The sequence below is a fragment of the Dysidea avara genome, chromosome 9, assembly GCF_963678975.1.
Source record: "Dysidea avara chromosome 9, odDysAvar1.4, whole genome shotgun sequence".
Lineage (NCBI taxonomy): Eukaryota > Metazoa > Porifera > Demospongiae > Dictyoceratida > Dysideidae > Dysidea > Dysidea avara.
Window position 1 is genome coordinate 34,704,816 of NC_089280.1, and position 22,597 is coordinate 34,727,412.

The 22,597-nt window shown below is 38.0% G+C and overlaps 2 protein-coding genes and 1 long non-coding RNA gene across 10 annotated transcripts in view; 2 read left to right on the forward strand and 1 right to left on the reverse strand.

Annotated features, from left to right (window-relative positions):
• LOC136267727 (kinetochore protein Nuf2-like) overlaps positions 1-22,597 on the forward strand; it is a 57,923-nt gene that overhangs the window by 6,316 nt on the left and 29,010 nt on the right. The window contains exons 2-7 of one of the 6 annotated variants that reach the window (XM_066062884.1): positions 291-401; positions 3,758-4,105; positions 4,417-4,498; positions 5,747-5,824; positions 5,882-5,996; positions 6,407-6,737. The exons of 1 other annotated variant lie outside the window; for it this stretch is intronic. In XM_066062884.1, the coding sequence (XP_065918956.1) occupies positions 4,078-4,105; positions 4,417-4,498; positions 5,747-5,824; positions 5,882-5,960 (267 nt within the window). In that variant the 5' untranslated portion in view covers positions 291-401; positions 3,758-4,077 and the 3' untranslated portion in view covers positions 5,961-5,996; positions 6,407-6,737. Of the gene's footprint in view, positions 1-290; positions 4,106-4,416; positions 4,499-5,746; positions 5,825-5,881; positions 6,039-6,406; positions 6,738-22,597 lie in introns of those variants that run through there. 4 more of the 6 variants (XR_010706723.1, XM_066062883.1, XM_066062885.1 and 1 more) reach the window with 4 other exon arrangements.
• LOC136267729 (uncharacterized) lies at positions 10,288-13,608 on the forward strand. Of its 3 annotated transcripts, none has more exons than XR_010706726.1 (8): positions 10,288-10,821; positions 12,147-12,185; positions 12,242-12,658; positions 12,740-12,833; positions 12,917-13,121; positions 13,173-13,281; positions 13,331-13,396; positions 13,449-13,608. It is a non-coding gene; the product is annotated as an uncharacterized lncRNA (long non-coding RNA). The 3 variants fall into 3 exon arrangements; XR_010706725.1 differs by having other exon boundaries at positions 10,289-10,821; positions 12,242-12,326; positions 12,405-12,658; positions 12,740-13,121; XR_010706724.1 differs by having other exon boundaries at positions 10,289-10,821; positions 12,740-13,121.
• On the reverse strand, positions 11,552-14,757 carry LOC136267717 (protein NLRC5-like). The gene is made up of 5 exons (XM_066062868.1): positions 14,659-14,757; positions 14,473-14,597; positions 14,107-14,367; positions 13,993-14,058; positions 11,552-13,938 (listed from the first exon to the last, which is right to left on the reverse strand). Exons 2-5 carry the CDS (start codon positions 14,522-14,524, stop codon positions 11,669-11,671), a joined length of 2,649 nt encoding a protein of 882 aa, XP_065918940.1. The 5' UTR covers positions 14,525-14,597; positions 14,659-14,757; the 3' UTR covers positions 11,552-11,668.

Consider the following 22,597-nt stretch of genomic DNA (forward strand, 5'->3'; position numbering starts at 1 on the left):
GTAGCGACTGGTCACAGCACCAATGTTGTAGAGGGGTTCGAAGGGTCCATGACGATCGAGAATCGGACTAACTGCTGGCCACGCGGTATTACACATATGCCATCTTAATTATTCATAACGCCAATTACATGCATGCGCGAACCCAAAAAACCTAATACAACAAAATGGCCTGAGTATTAACTACATACAATTACTTATAATGTCTAGTTCTCGACATACTGAGACCCTGAAACTGAATTGCTATCAATGTGTGTTTTGCTTGTATAACATTTGTCATAACATATTTGAAGGTTAAAAAATGGCATTACTGAAGTGAGAACCAGTAATGAAAAGTTAAAGGTGTGTGTTCATGAGAAAGAGTCACAATTAACAGAAAAGAACAAACAGTTTAAACACATGAGGTTGGTAGCATTATTATATATTATAGGGCAAGAAATTTTCATGGGATAATAACTTTCGTGGATTTTGTGGTGCAAATAACATCCATGAAAATTAGTGATTTTTCAACCCACGTGTAATATGAAACTAATTTGTAGCACGAATATCGCTTAAGCAGTTGATGGTCTTTTCCAGCTGTTAAATGTCTCTGCTACAGTATCTTAAGAGGAAGAATTGTGTGCTCCCTGACCCGAAGCCCTCTTTTGGATTCCTTTCCCTGTATGGTCTTCACTTGTTTATTAGCTTCGATTATAATTTGCAGGGGAACAACAGCAGCTAATTTGCCTTTCCACAAAATTATAGTGGATGGAACTGAGTGGGTGTGAATAGGAAATACACCAGCTTGCATAGTGTAGCTGCAACTGTGAGGCATTTTGAAGGCCAAGACTTGAAAGATAGCACTGTGTGGGACTGAAAGAACTTTTACAAAAAGGAGTAGTGGGAAAAGTGTGAGGAGACTAAAGCCTCGGCCAAAGCAGTTGAGGATGTAACTGTAGCAGAAGCCAAAAACCTACTTAATAAAATAAAAAACGACAGACCTCAGAGAGAAATTGGACACATATTTATGGAGGTATATCATAGCAATGAGGTTCAGAAGAACACTAGTGGGATCAAGCATTATATTTGGAGCTGTGAGAGGGATATTGTTGGGGCATAGTAAATCAACACTTGATGATTTACAATTGAATCTGACTCAAGGGTGGTCGAAGCAAGTCTTACGTAGAATGGGTTTCACAAAGAGGAGGGCAAACTCCAAAGCAAAGATCATGTCCCACAAATTTGAAGAAATAAGAGACTGTTTTTAATTCAGTGGTTACAATGGAGGAAATACCACCAAAATTAGTCATCAATTGGAACCTTACTGCAGTGAAGATTGTGCCATCATCTAACTGGACAAAATGTGTTAAAATTGCTGTCGTTGATGACAAATGTCAGATTACAGCCGTCCTCACTTGTACTTTGATGGATACTTTTCTTCCAGTACAGCTTATCTACATATGAGGGAAAGACTGAAAAGTGTCACCCAAGTGTCTCTTTTCCTGCTGGTTGGCATATTAGCCACACAGACAACCATTGGACCTATTTGCACAGTTGCAATTTAGAGTACACCTGTACTAGACATGTGAGTTACTTCCATTGTTGACATCATATCCTCCAATGCCAAAATGAAATCAGTCCATCCAGTTATGGCTTACTGGGGCTCCCTCCATTAACTTTGTTTGATATATCATTAAACTGTATTATATATTATTATAAACTGTAGCTCGACTTATGTATTATCATTTCTGTTGAACAGTCACATTACAACTAGCTAGTATTTTACATACGATGCAACATGAATCACATTATTTGTATAATAATAGTAAATGTGACCAGATCTTACCTTACACATGCAAAAGTTTTCAGTAATTTTTAAACAATTTTTGTACATTTGGATAAAGCATCTATTAAACCTTCTTGCTGTGAAGTTTCACTTACAAAGCTTCATGGAGGTTACCGGAGTTAATGGAGGAGGCCATTCAGCAGCGGCGGGTGCCTGCTTATCTACACTATACTGCTACGCGCAGGTGCAGTCACACTTTGCTGACACAGAACACGTAGTAGCACCTTAAAGAAACCTCTCTCCCATCCACCTCAGCCCCTAATTAGAAGTCAACAATAATTTCATTCCGTCCGGTCATGTTGTTAAACCGGACGTGATCATACTCTAGGACAGACCGAGGAGACCACTCAGGTGGACTCCAAATTACCCCCAAACATGCAGTGGATAGATAGATTGAATGACATACAAGGGTGTACAATGCTATCACGGAGGTGGTGATAGCTCAGTGACTTCATATAATACAGGTGACAATTACCATCAGGCTTGTCAATGCAATATTCCGCACGTGCTGCTGTCCTGGAGCTTCCTCCAAATATTTCTATATGAACGGAGAAATATCAAGACATATAACCAACGACAGACATTAACTTTTTGTAGAAGATATGGACTAGTAATTTCACATGTATAGGACACCAAATTGGGAGATTTGTTCAGGTGATGGAATGGCTGAGACTACTGAAGTCTTCAGGCTATGATACATGCAAAAGTAGACTGATGTGCCCAAAATATCAGGTCACAAATGTAGCTATTCTTTTTTATACATGTCACAGTTTCAATTCCGATAACAAGAAATACAGATGTTTCTTAATTGCAGCTATTGAATAATAATTATAACAGTTACATCATAATGGAAAGTTAACAAAGTACTTTCCCTGCAAACAGTCATTCAGGTGTGCATGTATTTTATCCTGCTTGAAGCACATGGCATGTAAAGGATCTTGGGTAAACACCAGTGCTATTGTAGGAGGCACTGCTGCTATCTTGAAACTTAACCTGTTATCACAAAATATTTCTGATATAGCTCTCTTCAGTGTATCATCAACATCATCAAATAGTGGCTCAAATATGTTGACAACCCTTCTCTGCATCCCACTGTACTTGCAATGACAACCATGACAGAAAAGTATTTGGATGATGTAGTTGTTAACCCATTTCCCAATATGTTGCTGTTTAGGAGTTGAATTGAACCTAACAAATGAAGGAAACTGATTCACTAATATTCTTTGTGCAGTGGTAATATGCATGTCGGTAAGTCAGCCATCATTATTGCTTCATGTTCTAATTCTTTAAGAGAAATGTTTAAAACATGAATCCATTCAAACTCATCAGTCATTTTTACTGCTACTATCTCCTTCATGATTGAAGCCTGACTTGGAGTCTTGACTATTGCTGATTGCTCATCTTTGTTCTTAGACTCTTTTTCAGCAACGCTTACAGTGGTTATAGCATTAATATCTTCAATTAGTCCTTTTGTCTTTCTGCATTTCTTTATCATCTCCACCTCATTGGATAAATAGGGTGCAAAGTGCGGACAACTCCCTAGGCAGATTGCCTACAATGCTTCTTCCATGCAGCACAGCTGCTGCAAATGGGTCGTATGGACTGATTGTTTCCTGACGCATGGAGCACTTCTCCAAAATTTGCAAACCAAAAGTTTTTGTAAATATGGTAGCCATGCACAACTGTATGAAAAGAAAAAACAAAGCTGCAGCTGACGATCACTAAGAACTGCTAAGCAACTAATAAGCTAAACCACACAGTAGCTAGCTGAGTTACGTAATGTGTCGAAATTGCATCATCAATAGCTACTGTATGAAAATTAATTACCACAAGAATTACAGATTATAAAGGCTTTTGCTGATCCACAAAAATTTAATACCACGAAATTTCTTGCTCTACGGTAAGCCACTACTGTTAAATGTGTTCTGTTTGTAGGGAAATGTTTAATGAAAGACTTCAAATTCAAACATCTAATTTGTTAAGTGCTAAAAGAGACATTTCTACTGCTCGTAATCAATTACAGTCTCTTTCAAGAGAGCAATGTGATTCCATCTCTTCTGTGGCAGCAAAAATTAAACTGACGTTAACAAAAAATCTGTCAATTTTGTTGGAGAGAATATCTCAGCTTTCCACCCAGTATGACCAGCTCTGGCAATTAAATTGAAACATGGACAGTGAGAATAAAAGATTTGTGGACTCCATTAAAGAGAGTGAATCTCAACTGAACCAAAAAAACAGAAGAGGACAAAATTGTAATGTCACAATTGAGAAGGGAAATTAATGGTAAAACAAGTGTTGTGTCTATTGTACATATCTACACTACACTCTGACATATTGTGTGTGTACATGTGCTCTTAATCAGACATTACACTACAACCTGTACTTCAACTAAGACCATATTTTACAGTAGCAACTTATTTTGTGTGAACTTTTCACTAGCGTCCAACACTATTATGTATGGTACACCTGAGAATTACAAATAGTAGCTGTGTTTTTGTAGCATAGAAAATTCTTTGCTGTGTCATTTATATCCCAACTCAACATATGAGTTTACTTGGTCCTGTTGTGTAAATGTTTGTTCCCATGTCCTACAGATCTCAAGGAACAAATGACTCAGTCCAGTAGTGATTTGGCAGCTGAAAAACTTATCAAAGAGAACTTGGAGCTCAAGTTGAGGTATACATGTAGTAGCCTTTGTATTGAAAATCTCTGATTTGTGAACAACCGTTACATTATCACAAATTAGTAGCGCTATAGTCATAGCCAAGTAACCTAATTTCTTGTCTAGGCTTTGTAAGAGATAGCTGCATTAAATTTCTCACTGGGGAATGTTATAGTTGGCTGATTAGGGTCTTTAGACTACACATTAACAACTCCCTAAATTAAAAAACACTTACCACAAGAGTATCAAACAGTACGGTAGGGATCCCCCTAAAGTGAAACATGCCACCTAAAGATATGTGATGAAAATCACCTTTACAGACTAATATTAGTCCATCTAGCATCAAATATAGCATTAAAAACAAGGAAACACGTACAAGCAGCTGGATATAGAATTTTAAGAAACTCAATTTTTTTTTGTCTGACTACCTGCCTGCCTGCTAGCCTGCCTGACCACAGTCGCAAAGCTGGAGGCCAAACAAAGCAGTGTACGGCTACCATTTTATACCACAATAACAAACTAACTAGTGGGATGTGCCTTTTGGGGTTCCAACGAGTGTGTGCCCTCTTCATCTTGTCTGTCCTTTATCTTCAATCAGGCTGTTCATCTTCTTGTTGCAATAAAAACCATATCAAGGCATTAATTTTCCATACCAACACCTTTCTTGAGCAGCATACTTAGACACCACAGAATTATTTAAAGCACTTACGCTTGGTAGATACCAATAACTTCACGATAGGTACGAGACAACGTCCATTATGTATCACTGATTAAGAATGATCGAGCACGGGGACCATACCTCTTAATAATCTATTTACCTGATCACAATGAAACATCTCATTATTATTATTGGTCTGGCATATTTGTAATGCGAAAATATGAAATTATGACATGCCCCCTGGTAGTTGGTAAAGGCTGATTTGAGATACTCTAATACAACAGTGAACAGTCACACTTGTATGGTTGAATACTGTATATATATATATAACAAACAAGCAAACTAGTAGTAGGGATCCAAACAAATAAAGTAAGAATGAATGACAGTATTACAGCATAGCTTGATGGTAAAATCCCTACTTGGCATTGAACAAAATGGTTGTTAAAACAAAGGGATTTTCCTACTAAGTTATGCTGTAATACCATCATTCATCTCTTACTTCACTACTTTTATTGCTTGGATCCTACTTTATTAACAATTTCTAACATAGATGTATACCATCCCAGAAGGTTCCCAAGTATCTGTGTGTCATTCTCTTTTGTAGGACAGTGAAGGGAGACAATTCTAAACTTACCAAATTGTTATCAGATAAATCATCTGAGCATGCAAAAGAAAAAGAAAGGTAATAGAACTCTCTCTAGTTCTTAAACACAGTTTGTGAAAGTTGTTTATTCTTTAGGCTCCAATTGATGGCCAGTCAGCTAGAAGCTAAACTACAGTCAGCTGAAGCAGAGTTGGCTATCATTCAGTCAGAGTAGAGTGACGCCATTCAGACTCACCTCAGTAACACAATGGTATAATGTCTTTGTACTTGTGCAGGCTGCATTCATGCATGTGTGAGTGTGTGTAGTGTGTGTGTGCATACACGCATGTGTGTAGTGTGTGTGTGTTGTACGTACGCGCATGTGTGTAGTGTGTAGCGCGCATGTGTGAGTGTGTGTAGTGTGTGTGTGTGTGTGCATACACGCATGTGTGAGTGTGTGTAGTGTGTGTGTGTGTTGTGCGTACACGCATGTGTGTAGTGTGTAGCACGCGCACGTGTGTGTGTGCATGCACGCATGTGTGAGTGTGTGTAGTGTGTGTGTAGCACACGTGTGTTTGTTTGCGTGTGTTTATTGCAACTACATGTGTGGACCACAAATACAGTGTCTTGTACAATAGATAAGAAGGACTATTGACTGTATTGTATTGTTGTATGGTGTAGGTGGAGCACTTACAGAACACAGTCCATTTGGAGTGCAAGGAGAGGATTGAGTTAACTGAGGCTCTAGAACAGGCAAGGGAGCAACTACTAACAAAATGAAGGACAAGACACACCCCATAAGTGCTAACCCCACCCCCACAACAGAATCACCATGGCAACACAATGTCCAGTTTAAATCATAGCTAACAGCGTATTGCACAAGTAACAGGACGAGTGAGCAAGAGTGACTACAGACATTCTAAAAGTGGACGCTTTTAGTTCTACGTATTGTATGTTTGTCTCATTGCAACCATATTTCATTTATAATTTACTAATGATTTAGTGAATTACATTACAGTCTGATCCAAGAACATTTCCAGTTTTGATAGCTAAACATGATCTGTGGTAACTGTAGCATTAGTTGACCCTCTTTTGTTATCTGCTACAGTGCCATGTAACGGACTATTTTCTTTTTCTTTTAGCTATGGGAAACTATAGCTATACTTGTAATAAATGACAAAACATTGTCCAGGCACAAAATTATTACACATGCTGTGGTTGAACACCTGCTATCATAAAGTGAGTGATATCTGGAAGCAGCTTTGAAGAATTGGTGGACTGAAAGATATAGTGACTATGGGATTGGAGTTTTAGTAGAATAACAATTACGCATGACCAGCACTACATGGGCATGACATTATTGAATTTTAGACCATTTATTGTTAATTTTATGTTTCAGATCAGGAAAGTTAGCCTAAACCAATGTGGGAGGGTAGCTCACTATTCATTACAATTGTACAGGCACCTGACTGTTTTATTAGAGTTAGCTGAATGTTCTATTAGAGTATTTTCATCTGTTGTTGATCACTATTCTGCCATCTCTTAAGAAGTCAAACAGTTAAAACCCTGACTCTTTACCCCTTCTAGCCTACCTTTCTCTGTGCCTAGCAGAGTAAACAAGTCAGTTTATTACTTCCATACAATCATTAAACATTGAGATGATGGAATAATGGTGAATAATTATATGATGTCATAATAATGATCAAATTTGGATGAGACAGCAATGTAGATGGGGGAAATATAAAACTAACAATAATAAGTGGTCTTAACTGGCTGAAGGGTGCTCTCTACAGTTTGTGTAAGGAGATGGTGAAACAGGTTATATCTTTACATTGATGGAAATAATTATTATGGTTGTTAATTAAGTGTGTGGCTTATTACAGAATCTTTAGCACCTGTGCATCGGGTAACAGACACGCCCCTTGCTATTCTACACCCCCATGTTTAAAATGTGTAGAACTAGTTTGCCATTTTTCACCCAAAAGGTATGAAATTTTTGATGGGTTACTGTAGTAATTTTGCTAAAAAAGAAGGCTTGCAGTTTTTTTGATAGCAATTTCGGATGACAAATAGCATGGAAGTGAAACGAAAGATTGGTGGCAGTGTCAAACTAGAAGTTGAGTATCTGATGATTGATCTTGAGAAGCTAAAAGACAAAAATAAAACACACAATAGTTTGTACTGTTTTGTATACATAGTGTATTGTATCATGAAAGTATCAAGGCTTTAGTGTGTAAACTGTATGACTAGTTTAAAGGGAAAATTATAACTTGTATTCTACAGCAAATTAGTAGTTGGGTTTGGACTAAAGTGTGCTCTGGTGATAGCTTTGATTATATCCAGTAAGAAAATACAGTGTATTTGCCCCAAATCATTTGTGAGTTATGGTATTTCATGGGAGCCGTACATGAACTCTACAGAACACCCTTAAGGCAATCTTATTCAAAAATTAGCTTTTTTTCATTGTAAAATAATTTTAGTATGGAGATACTTGTACGAAAATTTCTTACACGAAATTTTTTTTTGCACAAGATCAAACTACTCTAATAGAGCAGTCATTCACATAAATCATATGAAAATATTATTTTTATCACAAAAATTTTTTGCACGAAAATAAAGCGAATTACAGTACCTAAGAGAAAATAGCTAGCTATCACAGACTGTGGATCTTGTGGTACTTTTCTGTTTAAATTTCATGAATAGCCCAAAATTACTGTTTGTGTAGCCCCCAAATAAGCAAAATCATACACTTCTCCACAATGAAACTTTCCATATAGAAATAGTACTCCTCATGTCATGTATTTGTACCATCACAGATTTGACCTTGGTGATCTTAATTGTCATTCTAACACAGAAAATTGATCATTTCTGTCTTTAATTCCCTGAGGCAATAATTAACTTGCTAGAATGTGGTATCAAAATAAAGGTCTTGTTGAAAGAATCAACTTTGAAGTCAATATAAAAATCACAATCACTAATACCTTAGACCGTGCAAAGCTAATTGTTGATTCTGGTACTACCAATTCCCCAAAATTGACCAACACTGATCAGGTGACCAGGCTTGTTTTTTTTTGCAACTTTTTGATGTGGTACACTACATTTATAGCAGTCATATACGGTGCATTGAAGAACCAAGATTGCTACATTACATTGCAAGCCACATGAAGAACAGTCCAGTAGCACAGTGTGCAATTAAGCATGCAAGTTCAATAGTAGGATTTTAGAAATCATAAACAAAAAAATTGAGGGTAGGATTTATATTGACACTATTGACTGTTCTATTAGAGTATTTTAGCTTTTATTGTGTCTGCTTTCTGGAAACAGACTTGTAATTATACATAAGTGTGTTGAAGTACACACTCACTGAGAACTTGGGAATACACTGGGGTAATGTGAGACCATGTTATTGCCTTGTTGGCTTGGAGTGTCTGGTAAAGTGAGGAATGGGTGAATTATGTGTGTGTTCTATGTCATTGTGGTCCATCTAGAGCTCATAGGGACATGTAATTTGGTCTGGAGTTCTTCATTACAACCAACACTCATCCATTTTGTACCATAGGCATTTCCCACCCAACCACCCCCTCCCACCCAACCACCCCCTCCCACCCAACCACCCCCTCCCACCCTTTTGTGAGGACATGTGGTCCAGCAACACCTCTATCTAAAATGTCACTGTTGAGAAATTGTAGAATTTGCTGCTAGAAAGGCCATCATAAAAACGTCTTCATCTTAGGGAAATTTCACCTGTGTAGCTGCTGAGTTATATGAAATACCATTCATCATGGAATTTGTTACCAAAAGCAAAATCAGGTCACCTTTATTGAACTTGTTAATGTACTTAAGTTATAAATCTCAATTTACTCCATGCATATAAGGAAGCCTTGAAAGTCCACACAAGTGTTTTTCAGTTTTGTAAAATCTTGTTGTGTAATAAAACTAAAGGAGTTATGAAGCCATGAATATTCGCTGATACATTTTAACCATATATGGTAGTGTAAATATAATGGCAGAAGTCAGGTAATGGTGTCCAATGCACAGTTACATGTCACATAATAGCTGACCAGTTGATCTAATATAGCTATATACAAAGTGTTTGATTTCTTTTATTCATAAGAAGTTTAAGTGAACATATAGGTACACGTAATTTAAGATGAAATAAGCAATTTAATGCCATCAAATTTAATGCACTGAAGTTGTTTCAACAAATAGTTACAAGATGACAAAACACTCTAATAGAACGCTCACATATTACACGGTGGTTACTTATTAAATACTCTAACAGAACGTTCACACGAAATGAGTAATGAGTTAATATTGACGTTTCTCACCTGATGGATTTGGCTCCTCCTTCCAGGATCAACTCATGGTCGCTACTCGTAGTTAGCTCAACACTTTCCTTCAGGTAAGGTAGAACCAGTGACTAGCTATAGCCCGCGGACTCGTTGCGCGTGAAGATAGCTAAGCAAGAAGAAGCGATGCTGCTACATCAGCTTAAAGTTATAAAGACAATTAAGCGCATGTAGCGCTTACTGTAAAAGGGCGGGATAGTTGTTACCTTCCAGCTGCTGTTTAGTCGTTGCTAGGACGTGTAAAGTTGACAGTTGAAATTGTGTTGAGTCGGTAGAATAGACTTAGCTAACTCAGTTTTGGTTGAAAGCTAGTAAAAAGGCCTAAAGTTTTCCAATAGGCGTTGTTTTAAAATACTTTTCGCTGGCAGCGGCGCCTTTTCATAGCTTAGAACCGCTTTTTCAAAACTTGGAACTAGCCGGCTGGCTGAGCCGCGCTGACTACTGACCCCCGCCACCAGTTTATATCCTATGAGACTCCCAGAAAACTCAGCTATGAAAAATTTTATTACCAAGTGCTTTGTTACTAGCTAGCTAGCCACTGAGTAGTTAGAGTAATAACTTAGGCTACTAGCTAGGTCTATTAGCTAGTCATGATAGTGTGTTACTAGTTGAATACTAGTTTGTTACCTAGTTAGTTAGTGTAGCTTAATAGTCAGTTAGTTTACAGACCTGTTAGCTAGTTAGTGTATTAGGTAGGCTATTATGTTGTTGGTGTTGTTGTTAACCCGCAGCTGGAGCAGCTATAAAGTGAGTCTATGTTGTGTAATGTAAACTCAGAGGTGGAGACTGAGCATTGTTCAACTGAAGTTTGGGAAATGTTTGCTTGCGTTGCGAAAAATTATTGCAGCTCTGGCTTTGTTGCCAACTGAAAAATTGCTTACTTTTGAAGTTTCGTGCTGAAAACCACCTTTGCTAGCTGAGAAAAATTGCTAGAAAAAATTTAGGTTTTCATTGTAAACGTTAAATATCCGGAGAACTGCACAGCTGAGTTCTTTTCTTCAAATTTGCAATTTTTCTTGTATACCCCTAATATCCGGACATCACCGGTGTCACCACATGAAGTGTTTCTTGTAAGTGTTAAAATGGCTGACCTCCTAGCTGTGTAGCCAACTAACCAGTTAAGCTATGGCTGGAGTTGATGTAGTGTTACCATGCAGCAGCTGGCCGGCTAGTTTGATCCATTCTGCTCTACTCCATCTCTGAGCAACTGTCACGAGGGAAGCTAGTCTGGTTGAGGTGGTTAACATATTCTAACAAGTCCACACATTCCCATTTCTGCCCACATCCTTTAATGGAAGTGACACAAAATTTTCATTATGGCTATTTCCACCTCATGGATTTGTAAATCTGCAAAATTTTCATTATGTATTAATTAGTGAGTTTGTTGAAGTGTCTTGCTCAAGGTTTTCAGCCATAATGAATAATAACCACCCGCCATCATCATTTTAGGAAATGTTTGAAATGACAATCAACTTGGTTTGGTGTTAAATAAAACAATTCTTATCAACTTTTAAAATTTACAATAAAATAACAACATGTGTGTGGCGGGATAATAGTTGTAAAATAGTACAACAACATAAACTAAACTGAACTACTAAAAGTGTTGCCAGAACACAACTGTTAGCTTCTCTTGTATTCCTTGACTTCTTCTCTTTGTGTTGATTTCTTGTTCTATTGATCTAATCCTGTCCTTAATTGCTGGAGGGTAACTGGGAACATATAGCCATTGTATCGTATTATTGCCCCTCAGGGCTTGTAAACATCTTGTCATGGCTTCCCCACTAATGGGGTTGCCCCTCATCCACAGCCTCACTAGTGACTTGTTGGTGGTTAGTAATGTAAAGTCCTCAGCCACATCATCAGTAATGTCGTTGTAGCGAATGTTGAGCCACTTCAACTTGTTAGTATCCTTCACTGCAGTGAATAGTGTTCTTGCTGCAATGGAGGATAATGAGGTTTTGTCCATGTACAGTTGTGTTAGCATAGAGGAGGGATGGGTCAACATGGTGTAGAGCTCTTCACTCTCCCCAATTGTGTGGTTATCACTAATCGACAACACTTCTACTTTGCAGCTGAGGACAATGTCACTGACGAAGGAGGAGGATGAGTTGGTGAGGCCATTATTCCACAACAACAAGTTGGTGATCGTGACGTCATTGTTAATTAGGTGTTTGTGCAAAATGTGAAGGCCGCGATCTTGGATATAGCAGTTGTACAAGTTGAGCCTCACCCACTGCTTGTGGGAAGAGGAGGTGAGGAAGAGTGACACACACTCGAGATCAGTAGCTGATAGGCTAGTGGAGCTAAGATTGATTACTTTCTCATTGAAGATTTCTGCCTCTTCGATGGATTTACACATTCGATAGTCTAGCGCGTCATGGAAACAGCGGAACAGTCTGAAACATTTTAATTGTTCACGAAGGAATTTGTTGGAAATGGCGATCTTGTCGTCTCCACCAGAAAAGAATTTCTTGAAGGAAGATCGTTGTCCCTTGCTGAGTGTGACATAAGTGGAGAACATGTTCGAGTGAAGATCGCTCCAGAATTGCTCGCGAAGAAGACGATACTCTTCGTCTGGTCGAAGGTCAGTTATAATATAGTTAGCCGCTAGGTATTCCTGTATAGTTAAATGGAGGAAGTTAAATGTCGTTGTTTCTCCTGTTAGGCCAAAATGTTGTACAGCTTGTAGCAAACCAAACCCATTAATACCCTCAGGGGTAGCTATGACGTCTGGACATGCAGCCTCGATCTCTTCATATGTAAAAACTAGTTGGTTGTTATTGAGTGCTTGTAATGCTAACTTGGAAAGTTGTTTAACTATTTTACTGTATGGCTCCGGCAGGTCAGCTAGCTGCTTGATGTTATATTTGAGTGGACGACCAAATTTGGCAAGATGTCGACAGATGGTGAGACAGATGAAGTGATGGTATATACTGGAAGAATCACTGGGAAGGGGAATACCCATTTTATACAGGAAAAGCAGGATTACTATGTTAAACGGCACCAAACAGAGGCTGCTGATAGTGAGATGGTCTTGCAAGTAGCGGGTAAGCTTTTCAATACTTTGTGGTTGTCCCTTTAAAGACTGTTCAATGTAGAGAGACTGTTCCTCCTTGGTGAAACCTAAGATGTCAACTTTGATGGTTGCTTGTTGTCGGAGGGACACTGAGGCATGTGCACGAGATGACACCACTAATCCACAGAGAGGTAAAATGTTACGATTTATAATCTCACCAATTAAACTGTTTTCTCGTAGATGTTCTGGAAACTCGTCAAAGCCATCGAAAAGAAAAAGTAGATGTTTTCCGCTATTTTCAAACAGGTAATCACTACATGCAGCCGCAATTTCTTTAGCTCTCCTGTCTCCCTTGCAGAATGGCAGAAGAAGGTCACTGATTGATGTAGCTTGTTGAACAATGGGGTCACGTAGACAGACTAATACTAACAGTGTAAATGTTTGTAACAATTGTTGTTTACCCCACCTGTAAGCTATTTCACGTAACAATACAGACTTGCCAATGCCTGGTGCACCCTCGATCATAATAAATTGTGGATCTTCTCGTTCTTCTAGGGGGGCTAAAATCTTTGTCACCTCTTTGGTCACTTTACTAACATGCGGAGCATGGTCATCTAGCTTAGTGTGGACTAACTTTTCAGTAGCTAGTGAAGTGACATCACCTTTGTGAACTAGTTTAGCAACTTCAACAGCTTGGTCCATCCTCTGTTGTCCTTCATGATGGACTAGCAGTAGTGGTGTAAAGCTGTGGGGCTGACCTGGTGGCCATGTATCCTTGTCAGCCTTGAACCGTGCTTGTGCGTTAGTTGTGGCCACCCTATTGGATAACATTGATACTGCCTCAGCTCCTACAGGACAGACAGCAACTGAAGGTATATCATGGAATACACTATACACTGTACCTTTAACAGTTAACTTGTCATGATGGACAGGCTGTACCTTGCTAGCTACATCTTCACCAGTCACAACTATAACAATACACTAACTAGCTTGTTACTACTACAATAGTCAGTCACCTTTCTCAGCAGCTTGATCACTGGACACAGCAGGTGACTGGATGACACTTAGTAGCTTATTCCAACTAGCAGAGGGGTCCACTTCAAGCCACTTCTCCAACATTTGATTACAGCACCATTTGACGTTAGTAGGATAACCAGCCTCTATACTCTTCAATTCTCCACTGGGTAGACCCAGTAGTGTTCCTATCACTTTCCAGTCAGCAGCATAATCTGGAGTGATGTATTGATAGAGATCCTTCAGTAGTGGAGTACTGGTAGCTGTAAGGAATAATAATTAATTATATTAACCGGAGACCAAATAATATCCGGATACTGGTACCGCCCACTCTTTGATTCTGGGGAGAAGTGTTTAACTACACGTACCATATTCCGCTGTTCTGAACTGTTCTAGTCCCTTTCCGTTACTCTGATCCATGAGTGAAAGATTACAACAAAGCTGCGATCGTGATCGGTTTCGTTCCCGTTAATGTGGAGGGCGTGGCTTACAACTATCAGTAAACACATGTGCACGCAACATGTCATACAATTCATGAGAGAATAACCACTCACCAGTTAATATTTCGTGTGATAACGCTCCAGTGATGATCACTCGAGTGGTGCGCCACAAACGATTCTGCGAGATTTACAAATCTTTTCCTTATTTCAGTGAAATTTCTAACTTATTGATTTCTTCGGACAACGACACCTGTCGGTACGCCGGGCGGTTCTGGTTTAAATGGCAAAGGGAACGTATGGAGCAGTCAAAGTGAGATCAGGATTGTATAAGGAGTCCACAAGAGTTGTAGTAGATTTGATTTGATTGTTAACTGGTATGGATAGCCACCCTTTAATATTGTATGCTTATATGCCAATTATTTCATGCACACACAATCTTATAAACAGTACATGAGGTTGTTAAAAAGGCAGTACACCAACCCATACAAGTTCTTTTCGTAAAATGTGACTGCACAGGCCCGTAGCCAGGGATTTTGAAGGGGGTTCTTTTTGACCAAAAGTGGACCTTTAGTAAAGGTCCAAATATTGTGACTGTTCTATTAGAGTGGTTGACTGCTCTATTAGAGTATCTCGATCTTGCATTGCATTTAATCCATGCAATGAATGAGTTACTCGAAGCGCTTAATTTAGTTTCTTATTAGTGGTATCTAGTAAACTGTAGCTAATGGACTTTTGCTCCTGAAAATTTGGACTTGTATACCAAAAATTGTGGACCTTTTTTCCAAGAGGGCGGTTCTTCCGAATCCCCCGAACCCCCCCTGGCTACGGGCCTGCTGCATCTGCAAAAACTGATCTTAGGCCTCTATTTGGTGATTATTAGTTTCTCATCCACTGCCCGCATTTGTCTTAGGCTACCGCATGATAAGGCCACTCCAATTGATAATTATGTTTCTGGTCCACCGCCTGCATCCTTTTTTGGAGAATGTGAAATTTCAGAAATACATTGGGAAAATTCCCGCATCAAAAAAGCAGAAACAAATACAACAAAAATGCTGAATCAAACTGCTTAAGTATAATAATTTGCCTTTTAGCTATCTGTGAAAACCTGCAATAAATGGGCATAGTGCATAGTACAGATCAATATACTCTAATAGAGCAGTCAGTAAATTACAATTCCCGGGTAATGGAACAGTAATAGGGCAACCCAATTTTTGACTCAGAAGGTTGCTATCAATGTTCAACATGGCAATGCTGCTTCTGTAATGGCAACAATTCCATCATCACAGGATTGGGCAGAGTTTGCCTCTCTGTCCATTGTTTGATCATGAAGACCTTTTTTTGTATTATTGGTTTATATTATTTTAAAGGCAGCTATATTCAATGATAAAAAATTTTTTTTTAATCACAAAAGTACTCTAACTGAGCAGTCACTTCATTGTTGCTTTGTTGCTGAATTCCGCCTGCCCGCATCTAAGACTAAACTTCAAATGACCAGAAACATAAAAACAAATTGGAGTGGCCTAAGCCATTATTTACTCCGTGCATGCTCAGAAGAACACGTGATACCAAACCATCATAATTTTTTATTGAAACACAATGATGTTTTTAAATTAACACTACAGTGTGCCAGGAGTGCCTTGGGAAATTGCTGCAGTGAATTCTATTTTCGACTGTTTTTCAAGTCAACTGAAATCCTGCTAGCTCGATAGAGCATGATTGCAATTAAAAAACCAATGTTGATTTGTGGGAGGAAAGAAGGAGAATTTGGACAAGGTCTGTACATCATTGTATTAATATTATAATGGCCTAATGGTAATGCCCTCCCGCCTGCAGCATAATAATTAGATAGACTGGATAAGAAACTAATAATCACCAAATAGGGGCCTTATCATCCAAGACAGAAAGTTCGATTTTTTTCACACAAACACAAAGCTTTATGAATGCACTATCAGATTTCACTGTCACAGTCAAGTGGTCTGCTTTTGCTAGCTGTTTTTTTCAAGCACAGTGGCGAGCCATACAAGTGGTCTGGGGTCTTGACGGAGTCCTGGCCAACCAGGAGATGGCTGTGTGTGGCTGTACAGCTCTGTGGTATTGGAAAATGACCTGTGTTGTAAATTTCCTTTCATTTTAGCCAGTTTTGAACCCTGAATGGCCCATAACTTGGCCTAATTCATCCCAAATCATTTCTCTTCAATTTTTAAACAGCATCTTTCCCGCCTTCCAGGCCCCCAGTCTCCCACCCCTTTTGGAGCTCGCCTGATACAGCCAACCTCGGTTAAAATGGCTGGAAACTTGTAGTATGTTCGCATTGAGCTGAATCCTCAAAAACATTTAATTACTCATGGATGCAATTACACACGGTCTTGAAATTTGGCTTATTTGTAGTACTGCTTGACCCGCTAAAAATATTTCAAATCTTGTTCAAATATTTGACATAGTATTACAGCCAAGAGTACATAATAAAAAATAGTGAGGGAGAGTGTCTAACTGCCAATACAGCCTGTACAAAATCACTGCATATTATTGAATAGACAATGATCTTTGAACAAATTACTGATGATAGAGATCTGTTAATAGGTGTTGAGTGCTATTGATAAGGTAAAGCTTTTGTTCTGCCAATGTGTGGATGCTCTATACTACACAGTCCTATTTTTATTATGTACTCTTGTTACAACCAATCAAACTCTTGTTACAGCCAATCAAAAGTTTCACCATACATTTGGTATGCAGAAGCCATATAAGTATAGTGTCCATTACAGCCCTTTCCTGGACTTGTAATGGAGCCAAACCCTACGTGTCTGTTGTTGACACCTTTGCTGTTACCAATAATCATCTGGTTGGCTGAAATGCTCTATTGAGAAAAAATCCACTTTTAATTTTAGCTGTTTTTCACTCAACGTGAACATACTATAACTATTGACTACCTTAGTGGATGATCTGGAAGGTAATAAATTGTTGTAAAATGTGTGCAAATGTGGTACGTGTAGCTACCATCATTACAACACTCTGAATATTTAAAACTGGCATTTCTCGATACTTTCAAATGGGCAATAGGACTGGTTTTCCCAGAGACAGTCACAAATAATTCATTTCATGACATAATAACTTGTGTTTTATTGCATCATTTCACACTTGTAGTGATCTTCCAGAGGAGACTCACGTGAGCTCATAGAAATTTTACAGAGCAATTAAAAAATTGTAGGAGGTTTCATTGAAAACTAGGTGCCAATCAAAAGCTTTTTTTGTAATGGCATGGTAAACCCCATGGCCCAGTGGTTTGATGTTAATATAAAGGGTGATTGAAGACGTCATCATGTGATGAAGAGCTTACTGCACAAAATGGAGGGTGAACACCAACAATGGAAGAGAATAGCACTGGAAACTGTATTCAATCTTTCCATAATCCCATAATTTAGGCATAAAGTTATTAAGCATCAGTTCAGATGCAATTAACATTAATTGTTTTTGATAGCGCTTAACATTTGTCTTACCTTCTCTGGTGATCTTCTAACAGCTAAAGGTAAGTAGAATTAGAAGAAAATGGGAAACGATGGGAGCAGGTAAGAACAACCCACAGAAAATGCCTGATAAATGTTATTATATAATATACAGGTTGGATTTTACAGCACAACATTTCTTTATTTGCAGCATTGTTTGGAATCATTCGCTGATGAACTGATCAAAACACTCTAATAGAGCAGTTACCTGCTTAAAATACTCTAATAGAGCAGTCAGATCACTAACTATCCCACTATGCAGCTAGCGACCTGCATTAAAGCCTGCACAGTAATTGATGGACTATAGCATAGATTTGGTATACAGTATAGACTAGCTAAATCATCAATATTGAGAGTGAGCTACTCCCTTGAAACCATAACATTAGCTATAGCTTGAATAGGTTTACAAAGGATTCTAATTAACTGACAGTTCCTGCATATAGATGTGGGAAGTTGTACCTGCAACCTCAGAATAATCACATGATGGGTATGTGGTAGTTGTAGCGTGTAGGTACCAAACATACCAGTGCTACATGCAGTCTTTGAGGCCTATACCTTAGACTCCAGTTATTAGGTGCACATAGTTATTAAGCGCATATTGCCTGTTAAGCACATATGGTAGACTTGTGCTAGACACCTGTTTGTTAAGCGCATATGGTTGAAATCACCTCTGCAACCTCGTACACATAGAATTGCAGCAAAAAATTGTCAGAACGCATCAGACATTTCACAGCATGCTCAATTCCTCGCTAGGCCCGTGTCTAGCGGATACTGCCGCCTGTATAGTTGTAGCTACCTGACTTCTAACTAAGGATTTCTGCTTCCATGACTGAAGCAAATTATTAACTGGTGCTCAAATCACTTGAAAACTGTAGTGGGCACAACTAATTCCCTCCTAGCAGAAACTCCTTACTGTAATTTATAAGCGCATGCACTTAACAAGCATAGTAAATTTCACAAATAATTCCTCCGAAAATTATAAGCGCATGCGCCTAATAACCAGAGTCTACGGTAATAGGCACTGTCAGTTAACTAGGATACTTTGTGATCATCAGTACTAACCCTCTCCAGTATTTACTCTTGATTTAATGTTTAACTTGTATAGTTATTAATTTAAAAATGAAGTAGGGATCCAAGCAATAAAATGTGTTCAACAAGGGAGAGATGAATGATGGTATTACAGCTGGGAAAACCCCTACTTTGGCATTGAGCAAATCATTGTTACAACATGCTGATGTAGGGATTTCCCACCAAGCTATGTTGTAATACCATCATTCATCTCTGTGGCTCTATCTCAGCCAAAGCAGAAACAAAAACATTGGAAAAGGCGGTATTACATACCATACGGTATCCCTCCTGCCCCACAATTATATAACTCAAATTAAAACAATTTGCAGGAATACACACACATACAATAATTAACCCACTGGCTACTTCATAACTAATCATTTGGGCCGCTGCTCTAACTGCCACATCTATTGATTATCATAAATGACGGAAGTTTAGAGTTACAAAAGTTTGGTGAATCAAGGAATGTACTATTAAAGTTTATTTGCCAATCAGCTAGTTTCATATTAGCTGCATTCTAAATTCGTCAAACTTTTGTCTGCCAACTTTTTTTACATGATGATTTGCCAAACTTATTACAATAAGTCTCACTAAACTTTCATCATTTACTGTACTCCGAATTACTCATCCACCCGGCCAGAAACCATAACTGAATATGTGACCCAGTCTGGGAAAATAGGTCTTATTGCCCATGTCAGCAGATCCAATTTTTCACCAAGAACACAAAGCTAAACTATCAAATTTCACAATCAAAATCAGCTATACTTGAGTGGTCTGGTTTTGCTGGCTGCTTTTCCCAAGCCCAGTGGTGATCCGTACATGTGGTGTGGGGCATCAGTGGAGCTCTGGTCAGCCTGAGGGTGGCTGTAAAGCTCCATGGTGTTGAATAAAGACCCATGCTGTAAGTTTCTTTTCATTTAAACCAGTTTTGATACCTGAATGGCCCATCACTTGGACATTTATCCCTATGTCTTCCTTTTCAATTTTTTAAAACAGCCTCTTGCCCTCCTTCCAGGCCCCGCCTCCTTTTGGAGCTTGCCTGATACAGCCAACCTCAGTTTTAAAACTATCTAAAATGGCGGGAAACTTAGTTGCTGGCTACTTGAACAGTGGATGCTCTGGAAGGTAAGGAATTGGCATAAAATGTGTGAAAATTTGGTACATGTAGCTTCAACCATTGGTGAGCTACAACACACAAAATGCTTAAAACCGGCATTTCTCAATACTTCTAAATAGACGATAAAACCCCTTTTTCCAGACTGGGTCACAGTTGCCAAAACAAACAATATCCCCAAATTCAAATTGCTATATACACTGACTACTTTTTATTGCTTGGATCTTTAAAATATTAATACAGCAGTTTGTTTGGTGTTTTGTTATAGCATACAGCTAAACATGTGTGATTGTTCTATTAGGGTGACTGCTGTATTAGAGTATCTCAAGCTTTTTGTGAAGGGGTGGCTGGTGCCAGACTAGGTGTGGCCTACAATTAGTAGCACACGCATACATGATCATGTGATCTGGGGATCATTAGTCGTACCGCGGTAAGTGCAACACATCTCAAGCTAAGAGTGTAGTCAAGAGACAAATAATTAACACAAGGTGAAGCTGATCACGATCATGAGTACTACGTGTATATCATACAGTATGATAATTAGTCTTGCTTGGCCAGACCACTTTTTCTCCCACAGTGCTTATCAATTAGAAAGTGCCTGCTCTACTGACCCTTTTTAGAAGATACTTAGTAAAAATTAGTTACAAACGTTTAGAGTTGAAATCCTTAAAGACTACACAATTTTGCATGAGTGTTGGTGACATACCCCTTGAACAAACAGACTACAGGGTACAACCACTAATAAACTACATAACTACAATCACTTTACATGCTACTACAACTACAAGGAGGGGAATACAATTAAAGGAAAAGGAGATTGTCATCAATATCAATGTCCTGAAGTGCCCAATACCTCAAAATCATTCTGGCTTTGTTCAACCATACAGTAGGTTTTAGAGGCACAGTACTACACTCCTCTAAGATCTATGATTTATAACGCAACAGAAAGTTGCTGAAGCATGGGAGTATGCCAGGGCCTAGCTGTAAACTGAAGACAAAAAAGGTATTGGTTTGATTTGATTTATTGTTTTAGCTCCTTGCAATCAGCTAAGCTGTTCTTCCTTACAGGAGTGGTAACAACACTTATAGTCACAAAATACAAAACAAGACATTGCTATATAAGGTAACTACCTGCTGACAACAGCTGCCCTCCACCAACTATATTTATAACTACATATGTGGCTTGCTACACTGCTTCTCTGAATACTGTGACTGTTCTATTAGAGTTTCTTGATCTTGACTGCTCTATTAGAGTATCTTGATCTTGACTGCATGATTCCCCGGGGTTACATACCATTTTATACATGTTGTACGTTTTAACTCTATAACAATTTACTACAGTTACAATCCAACTAGTTTTAATTTTCTTTCTTACAGTCCACTATATATAATAGTATACTATATATAATAGTATACTATAATAGTATACTATATATAATAGTATACTAAATATAATAGTATACTATATATAATAGTATACTATATATAATAGTATACTATATATAATAGTATACTATATATAATAGTATACTATATATAATAGTATACTAAATATAATAGTATACTATATATAATAGTATACTAAATATAATAGTATACTATATATAATAGTATACTATATATAATAGTATACTATAAATAATAGTATACTATATATAATAGTATACTATTTATAATAGTATACTATATATAATAGTATACTACATATAATAGTATACTATATATAATAGTATACTACATATAATAGTATATACTATATATAATAGTATATTATATATAATAGTATACTATATAGTAATAGTATATTATATATAATAGTATACTATATACAATAGTATATTATCATAGCTATACGTAGTTCTTATTTTTACATTTTGTCCCTTCAGCTCACTATTAATTATTCCAGCTTCATTTCTCTAAAATTGCTTCCAGTGTTAATCTTGGCACACACATACTATACATATCAAGTTTCCCTGGGTAGAATCCTCACAAGTTAGCCAGAAATTCCTGCAGTTTTCTGGCACTTTGTCGCACAAGCCCTCTCTTTGCTTTAACTGTTTGGACAATCATGGCAATATACAGCACAAAATGTACCTACTTCAAACACTAGGTGTACCCCCGGTCTCAGGTTATGCTATTTGTAAAAATTATCCACTGCTAGGAACCTATGCAAAAATATTTTAAGTAAAGTGAAATGGCTAGAGGCCTAAAGTGCTAAATAGCAAAGGTAGTGACAGCCCTCGAGCTTGGATGTACATATCAGACACCCCAAAAGTCAATCCCACAATCGAAAGTTCCTGGCGTGTGTTGAAACATAATGATGTAGGAATAACATTCTGAGAGCTATTTGCCCACGCAATGGAAACCACAA

Excerpts from the sequence above, each read along its gene's own strand:
- LOC136267717 (XM_066062868.1), bottom strand. The coding sequence starts at position 14,524 with ATGGATCAGAGTAACGGAAAGGGACTAGAACAGTTCAGAACAGCGGAA. Across the intron at positions 14,368-14,472 it reads GTTCAGAACAGCGGAATATG|CTACCAGTACTCCACTACTG; the intron begins GTACGTGTAGTT and ends TATTCCTTACAG. Across the intron at positions 14,059-14,106 it reads TGATCAAGCTGCTGAGAAAG|TTGTGACTGGTGAAGATGTA; the intron begins GTGACTGACTAT and ends GTATTGTTATAG.